Source organism: Sminthopsis crassicaudata, chromosome 4, assembly GCF_048593235.1.
Source record: "Sminthopsis crassicaudata isolate SCR6 chromosome 4, ASM4859323v1, whole genome shotgun sequence".
In the NCBI taxonomy this organism is placed as follows: Eukaryota; Metazoa; Chordata; class Mammalia; order Dasyuromorphia; family Dasyuridae; genus Sminthopsis; species Sminthopsis crassicaudata.
In genome coordinates this window covers 29,066,146-29,089,396 of record NC_133620.1, presented here as the reverse complement: position 1 = coordinate 29,089,396, position 23,251 = coordinate 29,066,146, and the positions used below count along the sequence as shown (strand labels likewise).

General features: G+C 47.9%; 1 protein-coding gene across 5 annotated transcripts in view; it reads right to left on the bottom strand.

The window, feature by feature from the left end:
* EIF2B3 (eukaryotic translation initiation factor 2B subunit gamma) overlaps positions 1-23,251 on the bottom strand; it is a 78,762-nt gene that overhangs the window by 35,346 nt on the left and 20,165 nt on the right. For all 5 annotated transcript variants that reach the window (XM_074266089.1, XM_074266088.1, XM_074266091.1 and 2 more), the window contains 2 exons: positions 16,505-16,664; positions 8,302-8,413 (listed from right to left, as the gene is read on the bottom strand). In XM_074266089.1, coding sequence (XP_074122190.1) covers positions 8,302-8,413; positions 16,505-16,664 — 272 coding nt within the window. The remainder of the gene's footprint in view (positions 1-8,301; positions 8,414-16,504; positions 16,665-23,251) is intronic.

Below are 23,251 nucleotides of genomic sequence, written 5' to 3'. Positions count from 1 at the left end.
GAAAAGGCCTTTTGGACAGCTTCACCTTGACATTCCCCCATCATCTCCCACTCAGTGGGTCTAAAGCTGAACTCATTCTCCTGCCCCCAAACCCCCTCTCATCATCTCAATCTGCCTAATGCTGCCAAGGACGCCACCATCCTCCCAGTCTGCAGGTTTAAAATCTGAGCATCTTCCTCATTTTATCATTGGGCACCTTCCCAACTCATTCCTAAGCATTCCTTAACAATCTCTTAGGTGCCCTGCTCTCATCTGAATGGAGAGAGCAGAGAAGGGCGATGAGGGCCTGCATCAGGACGGGGTTGGGGGGGACCGTGTTCTGGTGTGATCAGAGGGACAGGTAAGTCAGTATGTGAGCGGGCTGGCCTTCCTCCTGGGCCTTTGCTTTGCCTGCTCCTAAGCCTGAAAGATGCTTCTTCCTCCCATCTCTTAGAATCCTCCCTTGCCATCTTCTCCATGAGGTCATTGCCAGTCCTCCAGCCATGTGCACCAGCCTTCAGAAATTAGCTTGAGTCTATCTTTATGTGTCCCCATGGTCTCCTCTGTTGGAATGAGAGCAAGGATTGTAAAGCTGAGATGTCTACTTTCACTATTGTTCAATATAGTTCTAGAAAAGCTAACTATACCCATAAGGCAAGAAAAAGAAATCAGGGAATAAACACAGGCAAAGAAGAAATCAAATAATCAAAGGTTCTTAATGATATGATGGTTTATTTAGAAGAACCATAGAGATTCAAGTCAGTCAATCAATAAATATTTATTAAATGCCCAGGGACTGAGCTAAGGAAAAGGAAAACTAATTGAAATAATGAATAACTTAGTGGGATGTAATAAGTCACTGGCCTTTTTGAATATTAACAAAATCTAGCAAAGGAAGACAGAAAAAGAAATTACATCCCAAATAATTATAAAACATCAAAAAACAAACAAAATACATGAGCTCTAACTTATCAAGTCCTATCTGGGAGCTTAGATGAATATGATGACAAACTACTCATTAAGGAAGTAAAGAAAAACTTGGCTAAGTGGAGGCTATGATTTTGTTCATATGATTTGTTCATAGTTGGGCCCTGGCTTAGTCAAGTCCTGTGGACTTCAGGAGACCTGTCTTGATGATGTAATAAGATGATACTCCTTCAAACTAAGGTATGATTAAGAGTCTTATCAAACTGCCTAAGGGTTACTTGATAAAACTACAAGAAATAAAAGCAAAATCTGCCCAGCAGGAGCAATCCTTCCAGTGACACAGCCTAAGGATGTTCCTCCCCAACATCCTCTTGATATCTCACTGTGCCAAGGAGGTAATCCTGGAGCAAGAAGGTTCTGCCAGCAGAGAACAGGCTCAGGCAGGGCCTAAACCCAGGGGAAAAGTTGGGGCCATGATCTAAAGACAAGCCCTGGGAAGGCTTGAAACTGCAAGGAGCTGTACGAGTTCATCCAGTCCAACCCCCTCCTTTTAGAGGTGAGGAAATGAAGGGCCAGAGAGACCGATTAGCTGACAGTTCCATGAAGGCTCAGGGATGTCTCAGTCTACATGGGTACAACAGAACCACAAAAACTGCAGGACTCCGTCATCTCAGGGCTGGGAGAGGCACTCGAGGACCAGAACTCCGCCAAAGAGGTGTCTTACTCTGCAGGACATCATCCAGCCACCATCCAGCCTCGGAATCCTCCATTCCATGGATTGGATTGTTCCAATTATTTGGAAGTTCCCTCAACCCTGATCCTAAATTAATCCTAAATCTGCCTTTTGAAAAAACTCCTGATCCAGCATGGCACAATGGATAAAGAGCTAGTCTCAGACCTGGGGAAACCTGGGTTTGAGTCCTGGCTCACGTGATCCTCTCAGAGTTCCAGGCTATTTTACATGATCATCAGAGAAGGGCCACTGTCAACTGGCATTGGTGGTCAGTGGGAGGATGATTGAGGTCAGGTCCAGACCTCTCTTCCTGCAGTCTCAGATGCTATTCACTTTCAGGGCTGACGTACTATTGGGCTGATTCCCACTGAGTCCTATGGTTCACTAAGACTCCAAGAACTTTTTCAGACAGACTGCTGTCCACTCATCCCTCCTCCACCCTGGATTTGTGAAGGTGATTTTTTGAATCTAAGTGGAAGTTTCTACATCCATCTAATAATTTCATCTTCTTAGATTTAGTTTGGTCTGTGCTGAGACATTTTGAAATCCAAATTCTCTCATTAAATATGTTGCTGATTGCTGACCACCAACTCCTCAGCCTGACTTAGTTATTAATCGGGCTTATTTGGATCTGTGAAGTTTTGAAATAAGATGACGCAAGCCTTCCTGGGTGGCTGTGCTACACTGCTGGCTCATAGCGGGTCAACCAGAGACCCCAGAACCTCTAGGCTTTTATTTTCTTAAAGGCCTGGGTCCTCAGTAGCACTCCATATTTTGAGGTATATGGTGGAATAATCAGAAACATCACAAAAACAAGGAAATAAAAACCAAGGGCCCGCCAGAAAAACTAAAGCAGCTAAGAATGATTTCCTCCAGAAAAATCACTGCGCTCTTTAGCTGAAGAAAGGGTATTCAGCACGTGAGGGTCACTTCTGGTTATAAATGGAGTGAGGAGAAACGGTGTAGAAGGCCGAGAGAGTCCTCGGTACAAAGGGCAGCGAGAGGGCAGTTTATGACTGGAACCAGCTGCTAAGGATGGCTGTGGAAATTCCTTCCCGGAATAGCTTGAAAAACTGGACATGGGCAACAGCCTGAGATAAGTCAGCGGGACTTGACCGGTCGGCTTTGGCTTGAGGAGCTATGTTCAGCCAGATGTATGCATTAAACAAACTAGACAAAAAAGGGCTCTCAGAGCCAAATGTGGTCTAAGCCACATTTCCCCTGCATCCTATTAAGGCAATGGGAGAAGTAGGAGGAGAAACAGGAGGTCTCAGAGCTCACAAAAAACTTGGAATTTCCCTTTGGTGGGGAATATTCTCATCCTTCCCAAATGTGTGTGAGAGAAGCTAAGTAGGTTCTGCCTGGGCCAAGAAGGGGTGGATCCTGAGGGCCTGAGCCGCAGCCTTTCCAAGAAGGTCAATGTAAGGGTCGGGGGAAGAAGGGGAGTCAGGCAGAGCCGGGAGTGGGGGCCAAGGGGCTTCTGCATGAAGCGTCACATGAGTGCTGCATGTCCATTCTTTCCTCCAAAGATCCAGGGGCACTTGATCTGGTTATGTTTCCTAGTTTTGTGTCCTAGTCGAGCCAAGACAACAAGCATTTTATTAAGCCCCTACTCTGTGCCAGGCACATAATTCCTGGGAACATAAAGGAAGGCAAAAAGCAGCCTCTGCTCTGTAGGGCTCCCAGCCCAATGAGATTAGGAAGAAGTTCAGTAAGCTGTGACTGCAGAGAATGAAGAAGCCCCTAGCTTTTTGTTAAGAGAAAATCAGCCTCCCATTCCTATTAATCTCAACCCCACATGCCCGAGGAGCGATGGCCACAGTGCCAGTGCTCCAGGCACTGCCTCAATGCCCGGCCAGGCCCCACCACTCTAGGGTGCAGGAAGTGGGAAAGGCCACACTTTAAATGCCCTCAGGGTGGGGCAGTGGTCCTCGTACTTCTGAAATCACAGCTCTGAGGTGTTACTTCTCTATGAGTATGTTATTTTTTTCTCAGGAAAATAAGTGTTAGAATAGCACTCTCATGTGGGGTGGGGAGCCAGAGTGGAAAATGAAAAGTGACAGACGGAACGGGCCTCCAGATAGGAGGCATTCGCAGGGGCAGCTCACTAAAGGCTGGATGCAGATTCTGGAGCAATGGGGGGCCCAGACACTTTCATTAGGGTCCAGTGACAAAGGAAGCTTAGAAGTGACTGGCAGAAGAAATCTTCACTCTCCCAGGGCTACCATCTCCTTTCTCTTCTCCCTTTTGGCTACCCTCCTCGAGAAGGCCGGCTCTAGCTGGGGCTTCTACTTTCCCTCCTCCCACTCTCTTCTGATTTCTGACTTTATTATTCAACTAAAACTTCTTTCTCTAAAATTACCAGCTATTAGACATCTTTTATTTAATCAAATGCTTCTTCTCGCCTGCATCCTTCCAGACCTCTGCGTACTGATACCGTCCACCCCCTTCTTCTCTCCAGGTTTTCTGACCCTCCCTCATCAATCCTTCTCCAACTCTTTTGCTGGATCTCCATCCAGATACACTGCATAACTGTGGATGTCCCTCAGGGCTTTGTCCTGGGCCTTCTCCCCCTGTCCTTCTCTACAACTTCACTTGATGATCTCATCAGTCCCTAGGGATTAAAAGATCATCTATCTCACTGCTGATGCTTCCCAAATCCACTTAGCAACCCACTTTCTCTAGTCTTGTACTTCCAGCCCCTCCCAAAGATCACAAAATTGTACTCATTATCTCCTCCATCCCACCCCTCTCCTCCTAAATCCAGATTTCTGTGGATTCCCAGTCACCCAGGTTTGCACCTTAGGTGTCACTCTCAGCTCCTAACTCGCCCCCCCATGCCCCGTCTGCTGCCAAGGCCCATTGAGTTGACCTCTCTATCATCTCTCGCACCTGCCCCTTCTCACCGCCAGTGCCATCACCGCCCTAGCACAGGCCCTCTTGCAATCCCCTGCTAGTCGGTCTCCCTAACACAGGTCGCTGCCCAGTCCAGGCCATCTTCCATGCAACTATCAAAGTAATCTTCCTAATTTAAAGGTCTGCCCATGTCACTCTTCTCCTGCCCCCCACTCAAAGTCCAGAGGCTTCCTCTCACCTTTAAGATGGAACACAAAACATGGCATTCAAAGCCCTTCCTAACCTGCCCTCCCTCCCCTTTCTAGCGCCCTTACACTTTACACCTCTTCACATACTCTGACCCTCTGATGCTGTCCCTGTGGTTCCATGACCAAGACACTCCATCTCCCAGCTCCTCTTGGGCTGTGTGTGCCTCGTGCCCCCTTTCTGCCTCTCAGCCTTCCTCAAGTCCCCATGAGCCACCAGATGCCCTTCCGGGTCCCCCGAGCTCTATGACTTCTGTACTCGTTCTGCCCAAAGCTCACCTGTGCTTGGCTGGGAGCCTACTTTCTCCCCCATTAGACTACACACTCCCCAAGAGCAGGGTCTGCATCTACAGTGCTCTGCCTGCCAGAGAGCAGGAATCCACCAATTGCCACCAATTTCAGGGCCCAGGAGGAGCTGGTGACCCAAGCTAGGTGGCAGACCTGTGGGCCAGGCCGGGTACTCAGCAAGATTCCCCCACGATCCATCCAAGGGAACGAGGGGGGGAGGGGGGCCCACTATCAGCCACCAGGAGCAGCCCGCCCCTTAGACAGCCTTCAGGATTTCATTTAGTGTAAATAGCATTGGCAAGTTTTTTCCTGTCCCTGCAGCTTCCACCTACTGCTCTGGAAGGACATTTTTCTCCCCAGACAAAACCATGCAGCCCTAAATTCCCTCACTGAAGGGAAAGCCTTTTTCCAAAGCACATTTCCTGAAAGTGACTGAGGTTCCTCCCGTCCACATGGAGGAGAGGAGGGATTCTATTGTGGGCCAGCCAGATGAGGTAATGAGGAGGGGGCAGCTGCCAGAGCCGGAGCAGCACCTGCATCTGGACTCAAGAACACCCACAGAGAGGGCTGGCTGCCTGCTGCCATGGTGGCTTTTCCCCAGCAGGTGTCTCCGACCATCTTCCTCTGAGGGATGGAGGTGGTGCTGTCTAACTGCCCCCACTGTTGCTGGTCCTCCAGGAAAACAGGCCCTTGAGCTCTCTTTCTAAGAAGGCCCGCAAACAGAGCTGGTGGGCCTAGGCTCCCCCCAGGCTGTAAGCTGCCAAAGGCTGATCACAAGACTCCAGAATCCCAGCTCCTATGGTGGTGAGCATCTCAAGGCTCTGGGAAGTGTCCTCCCCAGTGGCCCAGGACTCTGCCCCCTTCACAAGGGCCTATTTGTAACCATAGAAGGGGACAGAGATTGCATAAGTGGAGGTTCACCCACTCTGAAATCTCCTGGCCTGAGGACTGGAGTCCCAAGAGGGGAGCAAGTTCAGCCTAGCTGTACACACGGTAACCCCAAAGAGGAGCCATCTGGCACCTGGGCACCTCCCAGGAGGGGGAGTCACAGCCTCTCTAGCAGCTTGTTCCACTCTGGAAAGCCCTCTTTATCGTACGGTTCTTCCCGACTTCAAGCCTAAACTGACCGCTTTACCCACCACCCCCAGTCTCCCTGGATCTAAGCTGGGGGCTTCTTGAGCACAGGGGTCCTCACCCCTCCACATTCCTGTCCTGCCACCCAAACTCCCAGACCTTGCTCAGAACAACTGTCTAAACAGGCCTTCTCCACCTCATACATTACTTTCTCAAGACTCTCTTAGCTTTTCTTCAATAGATACTAAGGTCTCCAGACCTGAAATGAAGAAATAAAAACCTGCAAAGACACTATTGCCTCACAAAAGAACACCAGAAATCCAGGGCAGGCTTTCCCCGGCTATCACATGGCTGAGGCACAAGTGCCAAGTGGTTAGCTCCTTGCTCTGCTCTCCAGACAACCGCCTCATCCAATTGCTCCACAGAGCATCGAGAACTAAGAGCCAGGAAATGGGAGAAAATAATACTTAGAATAAAAACACGCATCCTGAATGGTGGGAGAACCCTTGATCTGGACTCCCTAGAGAGCATTGGCATTCCTGCGGCAGCCCCAGCCATCAGTGCTGACCCACCGAGATGGCCTCAGAGCTACTGGTGGTGTGCCTGTATTTGCTTCTGTATTTGCCTGCTGTGCCCTCTGCCCCATTGCAGCCTGAGCTCCTCAGGGCTGAGGCCCTTTCTCTAGTGCTAAGGCTGAGCTGAGGGTCTGGTTCTTACAAAGTCCTGACTGCCCCGCAGCACCTGTGCCAGGGGCCTCCTTTTTGCTAGCTGCCTTCTATTTTTCCAGCAGTTTGGGCTTAAACAGGAATCTGGATAAGCAGCAGTCAGGGTCCTTGGGTTTGCTGACCACTGAGCAGGCCCCAACTGCTTCAGGTGTGCCCACCTTGGCTGCCAAAGCTTGCATCCTTCCTGCTTGGTGAAATACTAGCCCTTTGAGGCCCCCTTTCCCCAACTCTTCTCCATTATTTGTATGAATTCTGACCTAGTTTTTGTTTAATTAGGCTGTGCTCTAACAGCCACAGGCCAGACTGATAGCGCCAAGGGAAAGTACCAGAGAAGAGGCACAAGCAGGTCTGGGAGGGAGCTTTCTTCAGCTCCCTCCCAGACCTCTGCCCTTCTGGCATAAAAAAGCCAAAGCCACCTGCAAGGGCTTTGTCCTGGAATCCTGGAAAAAGTCAAACTGCCCCCTGCAGCTGGGTGGCGGTGGCCTCCTCTGCCTTGCCCAGCAAGGAGGCTTCAGAGCTCAAAGTTAGCCTGGATCTGCTTGTCTTGCAGGTCACTCAAGTGTCCAGCAGCCTCTAGCCTCAGGTCTTTCCCAAGAACTCAAATTGAATACAAGGCCCCAAAGGTACTTTCTACCTCTAAGTGTTGGGCATGTAAATCCTGGCTCTGCTGCAGTAAGGTGGCAAAGTGGACAGGAATCCAAGGCTGGGCCTGGAATCGGGAAAACCTGGGAACGAAGATGGCCTTAGACACTTATTAGCTTTTTTGACTCTGGGAACTTCACCTCTTCCTACCTCAGTTTTCCCAATTGTAAAATGAAGCTAATAACTGCCCCTGTCTCTCAGAGCTGCCGTGAGGATCCAATGAGATCTTTGTAAAGTGCTTACTGCAGTGCCCGGCCTACCGTGGCACAGAGGGAAGCACCTGGCAGAGAGTCCAGCCACTGCCCTTTCCCTATGTGTGCACTGTGGCTGGAAAGGGGCTCTGTTCTTTGTGCAGCATTTGGGGGGAAGGGGCCACAGTCATCTGAAAGCTTTTATCTTTATTTTTGTTAACTACAATATTACATAAAATATTCTGGCCACTTTAGGGTTCCAATACAAAGCAAAGACAAACAACGAGACTTTGTGCCTAAGGAAGGCTCTGGGTACCCCCCCCACCCTATATGCAAAGGCAAGTGCACACACACACACACACACACACACACACACACACACACACACACAGCCTCTCCTAAGAGAATCAGGCCTCAAAAGGACTAATGGACCTTCTCCCAAACAAGTCCAGGGGATTTCTAATCCTCCCTCTTTGAGGGTTTCCCCTGGCTGAAAAGGGTGGCAAGAAGGCAGTTTTCTTGATGAATGCCATCTTGGGGAGAGGCCTGGGGCAGAGCTTACATCGCTGGCCTCCGCATCCACTCTAAGCCACTTTTAGTCACTGTTGTCAGAAGGGCTGACAGGGAAGCTCCAGGCTTACCTCTGCAGGACCGATGCCTTAATGACGAGCTCTTCATCCAAGTCGGCTTCGTTAGCCATGAAGAGCAGCCTCTTCCCAGTGGTATCCACGCCGATGAAGTCCCGCTGCTCCACTGAGTCACAAGAAGCAGACAATCAGACATGTGCACCTGACACCAGGCCTTAGCTCATTAAGGAGCAAGGTGAGCTGCTCCCCTTTCTCAGAGTCCAAATCCAAGCCCCAGCAACACAGACATCACACATTACCAGGGACACACTCCCAGACCCCAAGAGAGATGGGAGTCAAGTGCCCATCCTGCTCTACTAGGGGCCTCTGGAGCAGCTGCTCGACAGGGGTGCCACTTGCTGGGAAAGATAGCACCCCAGGGTGCCTGTGCTATCCTCTAGTTAGTCCTCAAAGGATGGCTACGCCCCCAATAGGCAACTTGAGGAACAGGAGAATGAGGAATCAAGAAAGAGAACCCAGCTGGTCTGCCCTGTACGCATTAGGAGACGAGCAGGAAACAAGGCTGCCAAACTTCTGTGGGCAAGCCCACTCCTCCCCATCCAAAAAGGAAATGGGATTGATTGGTCAGGACTCATTCTGAGTGACCTGTGATCTCCCACAGAACCATTGTCTAAGTACTGGCAGAAACAGTCATCCAAGCAATTCACAAACACTCCTAAGGTACCACCTATGTGCCAGTTATTATTGTTGTTGTTCAGTCATTTCAGTCGTGTCTGACTCTCTGTGACCCACTTTGGGGTTTTCTTGGCAAAAACACTGGAGCAATTGGCTATTTTCTTCTCCAGCACATTCTATGGATGAGGAAACTGAGGCAAGCAGGGTAAAGAAACTTGCCCAAGGTCACATAGCTACTCTCTGAGGTCAGATTTGAACTCAGGAAGAAGACTCTTCCTGACTCTAGACCCAGAAGCCCCTAGGTGCCAGACACAGGGCTAAGTGATGAGGATATGATTTCCATCCTTAAGAAGCTCCGCCCTTTGATACGTGAACAGGCAGGTACCAGGCAGAGCACAACAGGGCATATACATAGCCACAAAGGAGCTTCTAACAGCTAAAGAAGATCAGGAAAAAACAATTTTTAAGAGGTGTAGTTCAATAGGGCAGTACTGACCCTGTAGTCAAGAGGACCCGAGTTCAAATCCGGCTTCAAACACTTGGGCAAGTCACTTAACCCCGCTTTCAAATACTAAAGAAAGATTAAAAACGACCTCAAGCATAAAAAGGGCCCTGGAGCTGAATTCTGAAGGAAAAAGGGAATTCTTTTTTTATGTTGTCATCTTTTGTTGTTATTTTTTGTTTTGCTGAGGCAATTTGGGTTAAGTGACTTATCCAGGGTCACACAGCTAGAAGTGTTAAGTATTTGAGATCAGATTTGAACTCAGGTCCCTCTGACTTCGGGGCTGGTGCTCAATCTGTGCCATCTAGCTGCCCCAGAAAAAGGGAATTATAAGAATTAGGAGAGAAGTGAGTGCCCTCCTGCCATGGCAACCAGCCTGCGGAACGGCCTGAAGATAAGCATGGAGGCTGGACCTGAACCTATGGCAGGTGAGAGATGGGCAGGTGAAGAGCTTTAGAGGCCACAGCCAGAAATGTGGGTTTGAGTCTAGAGTAAACAGACATGGCATCAAGACGCCCAGGATGATCCGTCCATGGCAGTCAATGGTGTCCCCATATGAGGGGCCCCAATGGAAGACAGCCATATCAGGGAGACCTGGAGGGGAGAAAGACGCCCCAAGCTCGATGATGAGAACAGGTATCGATGAGCTTCACTGAGTGTAGCTGAGAAAGGGGAGATCTGGGCTTAAAGTTTCTCAGGAGAGAAACTGAAGGAGGCTCAAGGGCCAGGGACAGTGCGCAGGAGAAAGGAGAGCTTCCATACACAAGCCAGGGCCGGCCAGGAGGCAAACAGCAGCAATCTGAACTGCTGGGCTCCTTCCCACCCAGGCTGCCAGTGCAACCAGTGGGCTGAGTGCCCCGGGGGGCCTGGAGAGCTGCGCTTCTCACCAGCCAGCACCCCAACTTCCCACACAGCGGCATTTCCCCTAGTCCTCACCAAGTCACCTGAAACCAGTGTGCACCTGGTCTGGGACGGGGGCACAGAGTAGGATGGAGGCTTCATCACCCTGGCTGGCAGCAGGGCGCAGGGAGGACAAGAATGGGCAGAGACCTGAGGCCAGGGAGGCAATTACCCAATTGTAATAAATGTCTCAGGCAAGCGGTGATGAGGCCTGAACCAGGGTGCTAATGACTATACACCCCCACTGTGAGTGAGGAGGACAGCATCCTTTTTATCCCCTGAGCCTGCAGTCTGGCTCTCTCCCAGGAGAGGACAGGAGGTGAGTCTGGCTGACCTGGCCTGCCACGATGACTTTGGTGATTCTTTTCTTTTATACTTTTATACTTTTCTAAATACTCTCCAACAAGCCTTTTAATCATGTGCCCTAGACTTTTTGCCAGGACCCCAAGCAAAGCTCATGACTGAAAGTTTGCAGACACCTTTTTCTTTCCTCTTCTGAAAATTAGGATAACATGTTTGCATCTCCAAGTCTCCATGGCCTTTCAGTTCCCACTGAGTAGAGCTCAAAGATCAAAGTCTCCCATTCCTCGGGTCCTGGAGCTCACCTGGTGTGATAGCTTGAAACCACCAAGGGCAGGTGGTGTTCTTTCACTGCTTCCCTATTTCGCTTGGGTAGCATCTCTGCTACCCATCTTGGCCAGTTGAGTTCTATCCTTTCCAAGCCAAAGATTCCTTTGTTTGGCAAAGAAAACTATAGCAAAATTAGAGATGAGAAGCTTCTCTCCATCATTAGGGAGCCTGAGCAGTAGTACTTATCTCTTCTTGATTGTTTCCTGTTTCCCCTAAATTGCTAATAATAACTATTATTATTATAATAACTAACATCCAAACAATGCCAAGTCCTATAAAAGTATGTTTGCATTTGGGTCTCACAACAACCCTTCTAGAGAAATACTAACACGCTTATTATTACTCTTACCCTACCTAGGGAAAAAAACAGATTCAGTTCAGTGACTGGCCCAGGATCACACAGCCTCCTCGCTGGCATCAAGGCAGGATCTGAAATTTAACTCCAAGGTTAAATCTAGCCATTCTTAATCTGATTCAATTAAATTTGATTCAATTCCTCAAGGCTGAGTTCAGTGTTCAGTGTGTTGGCAGAGGAAGATACAAAGCCATCAATGGCCTTGCCCTTTCTACCTCGGCTCTCTTGCCAGCTCCACCTAGGTCTGAGCTTTGGTACTCTCCCTCTAGTTTATGAATAGAAAACAGCATTTGGGTTGGTGGAGTTGTGAATTGATCCAACCATTCTGGAGAGCAATTTGGAACTGGGCCCAAGGGCTAACAACTGTGCATAACCTTTGATCCAGCAGTGTCTCTACTGGGTTTGTATGCCAAAGAGATCTTAAAGAACGGAAATGTGGCAAAGAATTGGAAATTGAGGGGATGCCCATCACTGAGGGAACGGATGAACAAGGACTATAGGAATGTAATGGAATGATGAGCAGGCAGATTTCAGAAAAACCTACCAAGACTGACATGAAAATGAAACTAAATGAAGGGAGCAGAACCAGGAGAACATTATACACAGTAACAACAACACTGAGCAATGATCAACTATGACCGACTTAGCCCTTCTCATCAATACAATGATCCAAGAAATTTCCAAAAGACTCATGATGGAAAATGCTATCCCATCCAAAGAAAACTACAGAATCTGAAAGCAGAAAGCAGCAGACTATTTTCACTTTTGTTCTGTTTCTTCTTTCACAATATGACTGGTGTGGAAATATGTTTCCCTGACTGGGCATGTATAACCTATATCAGATTATTTGTTATTTGGGAAGAGGGAAGAAGAGGGAAGGAAAAAAAAATTGAAATGCAAAGTCTTATAAAAATAAATATTGAAAACTATTTTTACATATAATTGGAAAAAATAAAATACTATTTTAAAAAAAGAAAGAATAGTGAGAACTTATGGGGCACTTTAGGTTAACAAAGCACTTAAAAAAATACTGAATCATCTGATCCTCACAACAGGGAGGCAGACGCTCTTATTATCCTCCTTGTACAGATGGACGCTCTCTCCACTGGGTCACCTGCCAGTGACCAGACTTTTTTTTTTTTTTTTTCCCCTGAGGCTGGGGTTAAGTGACTTGCCCAGGGTCTCATAGCTAGGAAGTGTTAAGTGTCTTGAGACCATATTTGAATTCGGGTTCCCCTGAATTCAAGGCTGGTGCTCTATCCACTGCGCCACCTAGCTGCCCCAAGACCAGACTTTTAAAGGGAGGAACTATAATGAGTGGGAGCACACAGGGTTTGACGTTAGCAGCCCTGAGTTCACACTGACATTTTCTAGCTTGATGACCCTAAACACTTAAGTGACTTAACTTTGGATCCAGAGAATTAATGATAGTCCAGAAGGGATGGGGTGGGATGACAGGCCCTAAAGAAGATCCACATTCAGGAACACCAATGCCCCCAGCTATGGAATTAAGCTAAACTGAGATTCTGTCTACGTGCTGCTTATAGCTCCCAAAAGAGGAAATGTATAGAAAGAAGCACTTAAAGCAGTCCTATCCAAATGTCAGTTGTATCTTTAACACACAAAACTGGGCCTGAACACCTTTGCACCTATGTTATGTGAGGGATGGAGTAGATCACGGCTGAAGACATGGTCCTGTGAAGGGGATGCACCAATTGGCCACTAGGGTTTGAGAAGGCACACACCACTCACGGAGTGGCAGACAGACTATATACACTTCATCATCTGGGGGCCACAAGCCCGTTGGGCAGCCTGGCAAAGCCTGAGACTACTATGGTTTAATGGTCTGCATTCATAATTAAAGAACATTCTAGATTTCATTTAGAGATTAATGAAAATAAAGTTCCATCCAAGATGACAAGACAGCTAGTGTGTGGACTTATGGAACCCCTGCTCAAGCTCAGACCTTGGAAATCATATTGTCCAACTCCCTCAGTTTACAGATGAGGGAACTGAAGCCAGGGGGATCAAGGAACTTGGATGTGGCCATTGAGCTGATCAATGGCAGAACTGAAACTGTATTTTAGCTCTCCCAGCTCACAGGCCATGCTCTCCAGACCCCGAGCCCACCTACGAAGAGCTCCATCATGTTGACACTGGACTGCATAACCAAGTCCCCAGTGGTATGATTCTGATTCAAACATGCAAAGAAAAACTTAGGATGTTATTTTTGGATAAATCTTGGAATATTCTGGCCCTGCCCAACTCCTTGGGGCTCACAAAACCACATAACGGAGGGAAGGGCTTGGAACCAACAGTTTCTTTAAAGATAAATTTTCAGTTAAATTGTATTTTTAACCCTTTCCCTGCTCCCCTTTGGTCTTCAATTATATTTGTTCCCTTGCAGCTAACAGAATAACCATGATCTCAATGAGATTGCAATCTCAGCCTCCTGCACAGCTTGGTTCTGGCAAACCCCAACTTTGCTTTGGAAGTAAATGAACTCCCTTCAAAGCCTGCCACTGGAGAAGTGCACAGGGCCCCACTGTGAAGTGGAAGCGTGGGGCCATGCCTCTCCTGCAGGCCCCCTCCAACATGGCAGCTCCTCTTGTGCCATTGGTGCTGGTTCCCAAGGCTCCAGCTTCAGCTCACTGTGCTTTCCCTCAGGAGCAGCATCCATCCCAGCAGTGCATGGGCTGGTTCCAGCGGTCTGCGTGACAAAGACTGAACCATCTTCTCCCCAAGCAGCAGCACTCCCATTCTGTTGCCGGCTCTAAAAGTTGTCCTTTGTCTCTTCCACTCCGTCACCATGACATGCTTCTTCCTTTGCTGAAATTCCTTCCCCTCCTTTCTCTTCCTACCATTACAGACCCTCATCCATAGGTGGTTAACAGAATTACAAAATCTGAAAGGGTTGGAAGGGACCTCTGAGGTCCTATCCAACACAAAACAGAATCCTCCCTAAAACATCCAAGGGATAATTGAGCTTCCACTAGAAGACTGTTGGTAATGGGGAACTCAAAAAGGATATTAACATCTCTGGTCAGGGCTTGCTGATCAAGGCTGCTTATCCATCTGGGGTGCTTCTTTTACCCAAATCTTATGGTCTAGGGTTAGACCAGGCTGAGCATAACCAAAGGGCCTCAGGCCTGTTGGTAAGACAGGCAGCTGTCTCTACCCCAAGCATGGGAAGAATGGCTGGAGAAGAGAGCCAAGAAGGTGGCTGGAACTCAGAGCTCAGTCAGGCCTCAAGGCTGCCAAGGGCATCCGCTGCACCTTGGCCACCCTCATCGGCCCATCTTTTGTCCGGCCATTGGACTTAGTGACTCGGGAGGAGAGAGTAAGGCCAATACCTCTGTGCAATTGTGTCTCACTTAAATCCAATTCACAAGCAAATCAAGACATCATCAATGACGTCATTAATCCTCTTGGAAAGGAAGACAAACAGCCCATACTACCGCTGGGAGACAGCGAAGAGCCTCCACATGCTCCCCAAGTCTTGCCTTCTCCACTTTTGTCAGCTGGTCCTGCAGGGCCAGGGCTCCCTCCTCTACCTCGCGGCGCTGTTGGTGCCATGAGGTCCAGGGCTAAAGGTGGCCCCCAGCAGAGCCAGGACACCCCTTCCCTCTAAGCACCGAGTGACCACAGTCCAGGAAGCTTTTCTGGTCCCAGGACAGGTGGCCAACTCTCATGACAGTAACAGCCCGCTCAGATCTCCCCGTCCTTCCCTCTCAGCCAAACCTTGCCTGTCCTGGGCAGCCTTGTGGCACAATGAGAACGAGTGCTCAGCAGAGTCCTGTGTCTGGTCCTGCCAAACTTTAAAAAGAGAAAATTGGACTCGGAATGCTCAGAAGTCCTTCCAGATTGTACCCAAGGCAGTGGCCTGGACCAGGGCGGGCAAATCCCCTCTGCCTTCTCCAGCAAAACCCTGTTAATCTCTCTAGGCCAAATAATGTGGGAGAAACTACACAAAGTGAGTGACTTGTTACACTCCAGGACTTCATAAACAGTCAGCTGGGAGCCCGTGGGCAAGAGCACAGGATGCCGCCCACATCCCAGCAGCCGCTCATTTTGAGCAGAGACCAGCCAAAAAGTGGGCAGCCCAATGGGCTGTGCTCAGAGGCAGCCAGAAAACCAGGAAGCACCAAGGGACATCAAGGCTGTGGGAGACTCTGGGAGGAGGCATGTGATCCACCTCCTGACAGACCCAAGAAGCAGAACGAGGCCTTGTTTGTGGCCACAGTCAGTGTGGAAATCCATTCTACTTGACTAAGTTACTTGACTAAGGGAATGGAGGCTTATTAATTGAAAAATCAAACTTTTATGTTGAAAATTATCCATGTATGTGTTTTGAAAATAAAAAGCTTTAACAAATTTTAAAAAAGAAAAATTAAATTTTAATAAAAAGATGGCTGAGGGAAGAGGGTGAGAGATGGAGAAAGGATGGAGAAAGGGAGAGAAAAGGCCTCAGTAAAAAGCCAGACCAATAACACTAACGATACCTAACATCTAGAGAGAGCCTATTACTCATAATGTCTCACTCACTCCTCAGATCAATCTCTGTCTAGCTGGAGGGAAAGAAGAAAGAGGGTGATGCTCTTGCAAAGCTTGGAGGAATGGAGGTGGCCCCCTCTCTCCAATGGCCCTCCCATTGCTCTCCTGCAATCTAAAAGGCTGTCTCAGCTGGGATCTGTTCCTAGCATGCCCCATGGGCTGGGGAGGGGAGGGCTCCAGGACACAGGCCTGCTGTGGGCAGATGGTTCCCAGAAGGCCCAATAGGCTCATGGCCACCCCCTGAGGGGCCCAGGTGTCCTTTTTCTGGAAACAAAGGCCATGACAACCATGGAGAAGAGGCAAGACTTATTCTTTTGAAGCCAGAGGGCAAAACAGGAAGTACTATTCATTGCCAGTAATGCACAGATCCCCATGTGCTGGAGACTTTCAAGTCCAGTAGACAGTAGATACAAGGGTTCTTGTCTGAGTGACCAGAATCCCATCTCAACATCTTCTCCAAAAGCCTGGGCCTTAGGGAAGGACACACACTGACTGCTCAAGGTACAGATAGACTGCAGTCAAGAGGAGGGGAAGCAGTTCAGGCCTTTATGTAAAATATCATGGTTGGACTCTGAGAATGAGGGGATGAAACGTCACCTTGAACCCAACCACTCTCCTCCTGGGAGAAAGGTCTTCCTTACCTGGCTTGTTTTTCCCTTTCTGTCCCGGGACTGGTTCTATGGACTCTTGGCCTTTCTTCATCAACATAGAAAGGGAAGCATCGTGTGCCCGGAATAGATCCACAACCTCGTGGAGCGCTACATCGGTTATGAGATCACAGCTCAGCACCAACACATCTGTCTGACAGGCAGGAAAAAGGGAACATCAGAACCACTGAGGTACAAACATGCTGTCTCTCTCTCTCTCTCTCTCTCTCTCTCTCTCTCTCTCTCTCTCTCTCTCTCACTCACACATACACACACACACACACACACACACACACACACCTCATGGGGGCTCAGGAACAGCAGCAAAATCACGGAATAGTTGTGACTATAGTCAAACATGGACTAACTGAGGAAAGGTGAGCTTGGAAGAGGGAACAGGAGAGAAAAGGAGGAGAGACAGAGACAGAAATGGAAAAAAAAAGAAGAGAAAGACAGAGGCAGCAACAGACAGATACATAACTAGCCTCTTTTGGTAATTCACTTCTGTACAGCTGACACTTCGGGAAAGGGCCAAAAAGTAACAAAGTCTTAGGTGAAGAATCAAAGTGGCCCACTACTACTGCCCATTACATTGACCTGGGCTGAAATAAGAGAGGATTGACCTTCAAAAAGGAGAGGCCCTCTGAAGCCATTAGCCCAAGGCCCTCATCTGAGGGAGGTCTGAACTCATCTTTCCCTTCCTAATGTGCTAGAAATCACAAGTGCTTGGCTGAGCCCCAGAGGGCAGAATCAAGGACAAGGAGGGGGACAGGCTGGCTGTCAGGAAACACTCTCTTACTGAGAGCTATCCCAAAGGCAAGGGTTTTTTTTGGGGGGAGTGAATGCTCCCTCCTTGGAGGTCTGTGAGCAGAAGCTGGCTGCCCACTTTCAAGCAGGCGCTTTTGCAATCCCTTCCAATCCCAACATTCTGGGATTCCAGGCCTCCCGGCACCCCCAGCAGCTGCCACACACAGAGCATCAGGCCAACAGATGCTGGAGGTGCTCCCCAAATGCTTTCCCGCACCCCCACAGCCCTGGGCCAGGCCACATGCCCATTCTTTTCTTGTGTCTGTAAGCAAATTTTTAGGAGAGTGAATGCAAGCACCCGGAGGGCCACAAGGGCAGGGAAACCCTGCTTGTCTGCCTGCCATCTGTTTTCTTTCACTCTCCCAATATGTAAATAATCAGCCCTGGCAAAGACAGGCGTAGCCCCCTCCCCCAAGCCTTCACACAGGGCTCCCCCGTGGGTTCTGGCTAGGCCCAGAACTGCCTCCCCCAGCCCGCCTGGGAGCAAGCCGAGGCTGAACCAGCCTGGCCGAGTACCTCTGACCCAGACTAAGCTCCTTCCTCCTTCTCTCCTCCCTCCAGGCCTCAGTTCTCCTCAAGTGCTGGGAAATGAGACACTTGCAGCCCCACAGAATCACCCTCCGCACTGAGGGGGAACATTGTGCAAATCCTGAGGCAGCTTTTTGTTTGGGGGATAAAAGAGAAATACGGGAGAGGAGGCCTGTGAGCCTGGGATGGTCCTGGGGCCTCTCCAACAAAGCAGCTGCTGGGGACGACAGGCCGCCTGGAGGGTGGGGTGCCTGCCCCATGCACAGCAGGGAAGGGGGGGCCAGAATGGGGTGGGCATGTGCACGAGAAACCACTTGGGTGGCAAAGAGCCCTGGGAAGGAGGGGAGGGAAAGCAGGCCAAGCCCACCCGTCAGGCTGACAGCCCCTCCCCCCTTCAGGCCAGAATAGCCTTTCTACAAGACCAGCAAATGTCAATCTGGTCAAAGGTCAAAGGAGGAGCAGAGGGGACCAAAGCAGAAGCCGTCTTTGCTACCTCTGTGCAGCTTCCTTTGGGGGGAGGGCACTTTGTGATTAGACCGAATAAGATACAAGATTTATCAATAAAAACAGAAAATATCTTCCAGGTAAAGAAAATAGCCGGACTGAGCAAGGGCGCGTCCCTCCAAACAGTCCACACGGGCAGGGGACAGACAGACACCTTTTCCAAGAGGACAAGGAGCCGCCAGAAAGGAAGAGAGATGCAGTAGAAAATAGAACGTTCAGGCCAGAGCTCGATTACCTTTAACAAACTGTGGAGGGTAATTCTCATTAATACCTATTAAATTACACATTTGTAAAGAGAGGCAAAAAACCCACTCAGGAAGAAGAGTTGGGAAGCTGTGACGAAGAAGGGATTCCCATCAGCAGCCAGCTGCCGGCAGTTCTGGGCAGGGGCACCCTTGGCAGCAGGGAGCCAGGTTCTGGACAGCATGCCATCTGCTCCCCTCAGTGGGATGACAGGGACTCTGCCCACAGGAAGCACCTTCCCTGCTGCTGAAAAGTGCTTGCTGAGGCTCTCAAAGATGGGACACCAGGTCTGGGGGACAGCCAGACCCTTGGATCTACTCCTGGATAGAGGAGGTAGCCTGTGGGCCCGTGGGCAGCTCCCTTCCAGCCTCTGCATGGAGACTTCCTCACTACAACCCCTCTAGAGCCTCAGGGGTGGGGCTCAGTATGCATTGGACCCCCCACACTCTTGCCACCCTGCCCACTGTCCTGCCCCACCCCTCCTGTAATGAGGAGTCCCTGCACCCCCACACACACTCCCCCAGACCAGGCTGCAGCATGTCTGCAGCTTTATAGAATATAACTATTCTCTGAACTTCAAAACACTCAAATAAGTGGGCCTCTAATAACTCAGACGTTAGGGTGATTATCCCCATTTTCCTAATTGTAAGACTGAGGCCTAGGGAAGGACTAAGTTTGATTTGCCTAAGGCCAAAGAAGGAATCCTGTCTAGCGCTCCCAAATCCTGGCTCCAGCCCGATTCCCCAGCACCCCCTCCCACAGACCGTCGAGAGCTGCTCTACATACAGGCTATTCCATCTATTGTGTCCAAGCTGCTTCCCAGGTCTAAGATGCCCTCCCTTCTCCCTCCCCAGCTCTGCCCCGAGAATGCCTCTGCTTCACAGCTCCCCCCAAGGCTCCCCCTGACTCACCCACCCTCTGCCCGCATGACCTTGGCAATTGGGTGGCAGGTCTGAGGCTTCCATTTCTACAGAGGGTGTTAGCTCTGCGGACACAATGCACGCTCCTTAGGAATGAGGGCTACTCCAATTTTGTCCTTGCACTGTTCCCCACCCCCAAGTGCCCAGCACGGTGCCTGGCCCACAGTGGGCACGTAATAAATATTTATCAATTTTTTTCCATTTTTTCTTATATTTCAAAAAGTTTAAAAGTACAGATTCTGAGAGTTAAAAGAGAAGCCAAGAGGAAGGCTCCGGCTTTAATCCTGCCCCTCTTAATTTAGATTCCTCTGATCCCACTGCACTGCTGATGTGTGGAGCTTGGGGCCTACACAAACGGGATCTTTTTCTTTTTTTTTTCTTTTTTTTTTTTTTTTATTTTATATATATATATATATTTTATAATATTATCCCTTGTATTCATTTTTCCAAATTATCCCCCCCTCCCTCTATTCCCTCCCCCCGACGACAGGCAATACCATACATTTTACATGTGTTACAATATAGTCTAGGTACAATACATGTGTGTGAATATCATTTTCTTGTTGCACAATAAACATTAGAATCCGAAGGCACATGCAACCTGGGCAGACAGATATTAGTGCTAACAATTTACATTCCCCTCCCAGTAACAAACGGGATCTTTTTCAAACAAACTGCTATCAAACAAGGTCTCTCCCATCTTGTACTTGTAAAGTTTGGGGTCTTTTTTAAACTTTGTATTTGCGGCCTCCTGGCTTCCTTCAAGTCTCCAGAAAAGAATTCAGTCAATCCAGGAACAAAACTTATAAAACATTAATAACCAGCTGATACAAGTCCCAAATTTAATGCAGGTTCCAGAAACAGGGGTTCTAAAAACCATGGCTCCAAATAAATCATAAACTGATCATCAGACTGAAGAGGAGGCGTGGCAGCAGAGAGCCTGGAGCCCGGCTCCTCTGAGTCTCAGCTGCCTCTACAACAGAGGCCGGGATCATGGGATGCTACATCCTCCTTGGTACAGCCCCTGGGTGGCTTTGGGCCTGAGGCATCCCTGCTTGCATTGCAGTTGCCGGGCCTATAAAATACTGGCACTGATCGCCAGGCACGAACATAAGAGATCCACAGCAGAAAGAAAGGCCCTTCCCTGTACACCAACATATTCACAACCGCATTTTTCGTGTGGGACAAAGAATTGGACACAAAGTGACTTCCATCCAGTGGGGAAGAGCGTGTGACTACATGGTGAAAAACAAGCAATGAGGCCAGGAGGGGGCGGCATGTGAACAGCACTCCTCTGGGAGTCCCGAGACCCGAGTTCAGATCTGATCTCAGATACTCGTGAGATGTGCAAATCATCTAACCTCTGTTTGCCTCAAATTACTAGTGAGTAAAAGGGAGCTAATAATAGCACCTACCACCTAGGGTTGTTGTGAAGGTCGGATAACATTTACAAAGCTTTGCAAACCTTAACAAATAAATAAATAAATAAACATTTTTGGATTAAAGCATTTTTATTTTAAAAACATATGAGTAGATGATTTTCAACATCCACCCTTGCAAAACATTGCATTCCAAATTATTTTTCCTTCTCTTCCCCCCATACCCTCCCCTAGACGGCAAGTAATCCAACATGTTATAAACATGTGCAGTTCTTCTATACATACTTCCACAATCATCAAGCTGCAAAATCAGAACAAAAAAAGAAAAAAATGCAAGCAAACAATTTCAAAAAAGTGAAAATACTGTATTGTGGCCCACACTCGTCGCTACAGTCCTTTCTCTGGGTGCAGGTAGCTCTCTCCATTGGAAGACCATTAGAACAGGTTGAAAAGAGCCACGTCAATCAAAATTGATCCTCATATAGTCTTGCTGTTGCTATGACCAATGTTCTCCTAAACTTTAAAATTCTATATAAATACTAGCTATTATTATTATTATTATGCAATGTAATACTATTGCACAGTAAGAAACAACGGCTAAGAAAAATTCAGAAAAAAATATAAGTAAATCTGTATGAACTGATTTTGTGTTGTATGTGGTAGGGGAAAGCAGGTATAAAACTAAATTAAGCTATACTAGAGGGTTGATCTCAGATCCAGAGATCTCACTGTCAAAGACATAAAATCAAAATATTCATAGCTGCACTTTTTGCTGTGGCAAAAAAAAAACAAAAAAAAAAACTAGAAACAGAGTAGATGCCCATTTATTGGGGAATGGCAAAAACAAGTGGGAAACAGGAATGCAATGCGGTATTGTTGCATTATGAGAAATGTATATAAGGGATGCAGAGAAGCATGGGAAGCCTTAACATGAACTGATAGCCCTTGAAGTAAATACAACCTGGAGAATAACTTAACCAACGAAAACAATGTAACCAATGAAAAGCACATCAAACAAGGGAAACAATGATTCGAGATCACAATGATCAAATTCAGCCCCAAAGACAGATGAGGAGGCAGCTCCCCCTACATTTTTTGCAGAGGGAAGGGGGCAATGAGTATGGACACGGCTGATATCTGACTTTTCTGCTGAACTGATTTTTGGCTTGTTTGGGGTTTTTGGTTCTTTTATTTTTTCAAATAAGAAGTGATGTCGGGAGAGGCGGGAGGTGAAACATACATTGGTAATTATAAATAATATAAAAATAAAAGACACTCACAAAAATGTATCAAATGTAAATAAAATTCAGTCCTCAGAACTGGGGAAAAGAGGTAGTCGGCTAGATAATTCCTGAAGTCCCTCCTAATCCTAAATCCTATTTATAACTTCTCTTAGGTAAAAAATCCCTTGCCTATTTGATTTTCAGAATTCTGTTTGTTTTAAAAACTTGGATTGCTACTATAGGAAATAAGGTCTGTCACTGGAATCAAGTTCCATTTCACATTCTCTGTTTTTCCCACAATCACTTTCTGAAGAATTGACCAATTTTGACGAAACTTGAAACATTCCTAAAGGGTATCAAGTAACATCTTAATTTTGTTTTGTGGTTCTGCCTGCCAGGTTGAAACAAAACAACAGCCAACGCATATTTAAATGAGCGGATCTTCTGTAATTTTTAACAGATTTCACTGAAATCTGGTACCTGGGCAGGGTATAAAATTATGTGATTGATTAGACTGTGTTAGCATGGTCCCCAGAAACACTGGTGCCATGGAGTCTGAAACAAGCAGCCTCATCTTCGGGGTTTTACATAACACGTATTTAATCTATGGTCGCTCCCAAAATTGTGACACAAACTTTAGAAAGTTGGGTGGCTTAATTTCATTCAACTAGCATTTCTTAAAACACTTTTAACATTTGAGGTCCTATATTAATCAGTGGGAATATAAAGGAAAAACTGAAATAGATCTAAGACTTGAGGAAAGAAGATGACATTCTCCTAGGAATAAATGTGCATAGACATAAAGAAAAATCATTTCTACAAAATAATTTAGGGTAAGGAAGTGGGGAAGAGCACCAAAACCCAGCAAGATCAGGAAAGGTCCTGTGAAGATTACCCTTGTGTGGAGTCTTGAAAAGAATGAGAAACTCCAAGGGAAGGGAAGGGGGCCCAGAAATGCCTGTGCAAATATACGTAGGTGGGGGATGGAATGTTGTGCACCGAGAACAAAAAGTGAACCAGTTTGGCTTGGAGGGGGGAGAGGGAAGGAGGGAGGAAGAGGAAAAAGAGAGGGAGAGAGAGAAAAAGAGGGGAGGGAGTGAACTTGAAAGATGGCCATGAGAACAGTTTGGAAAGGTA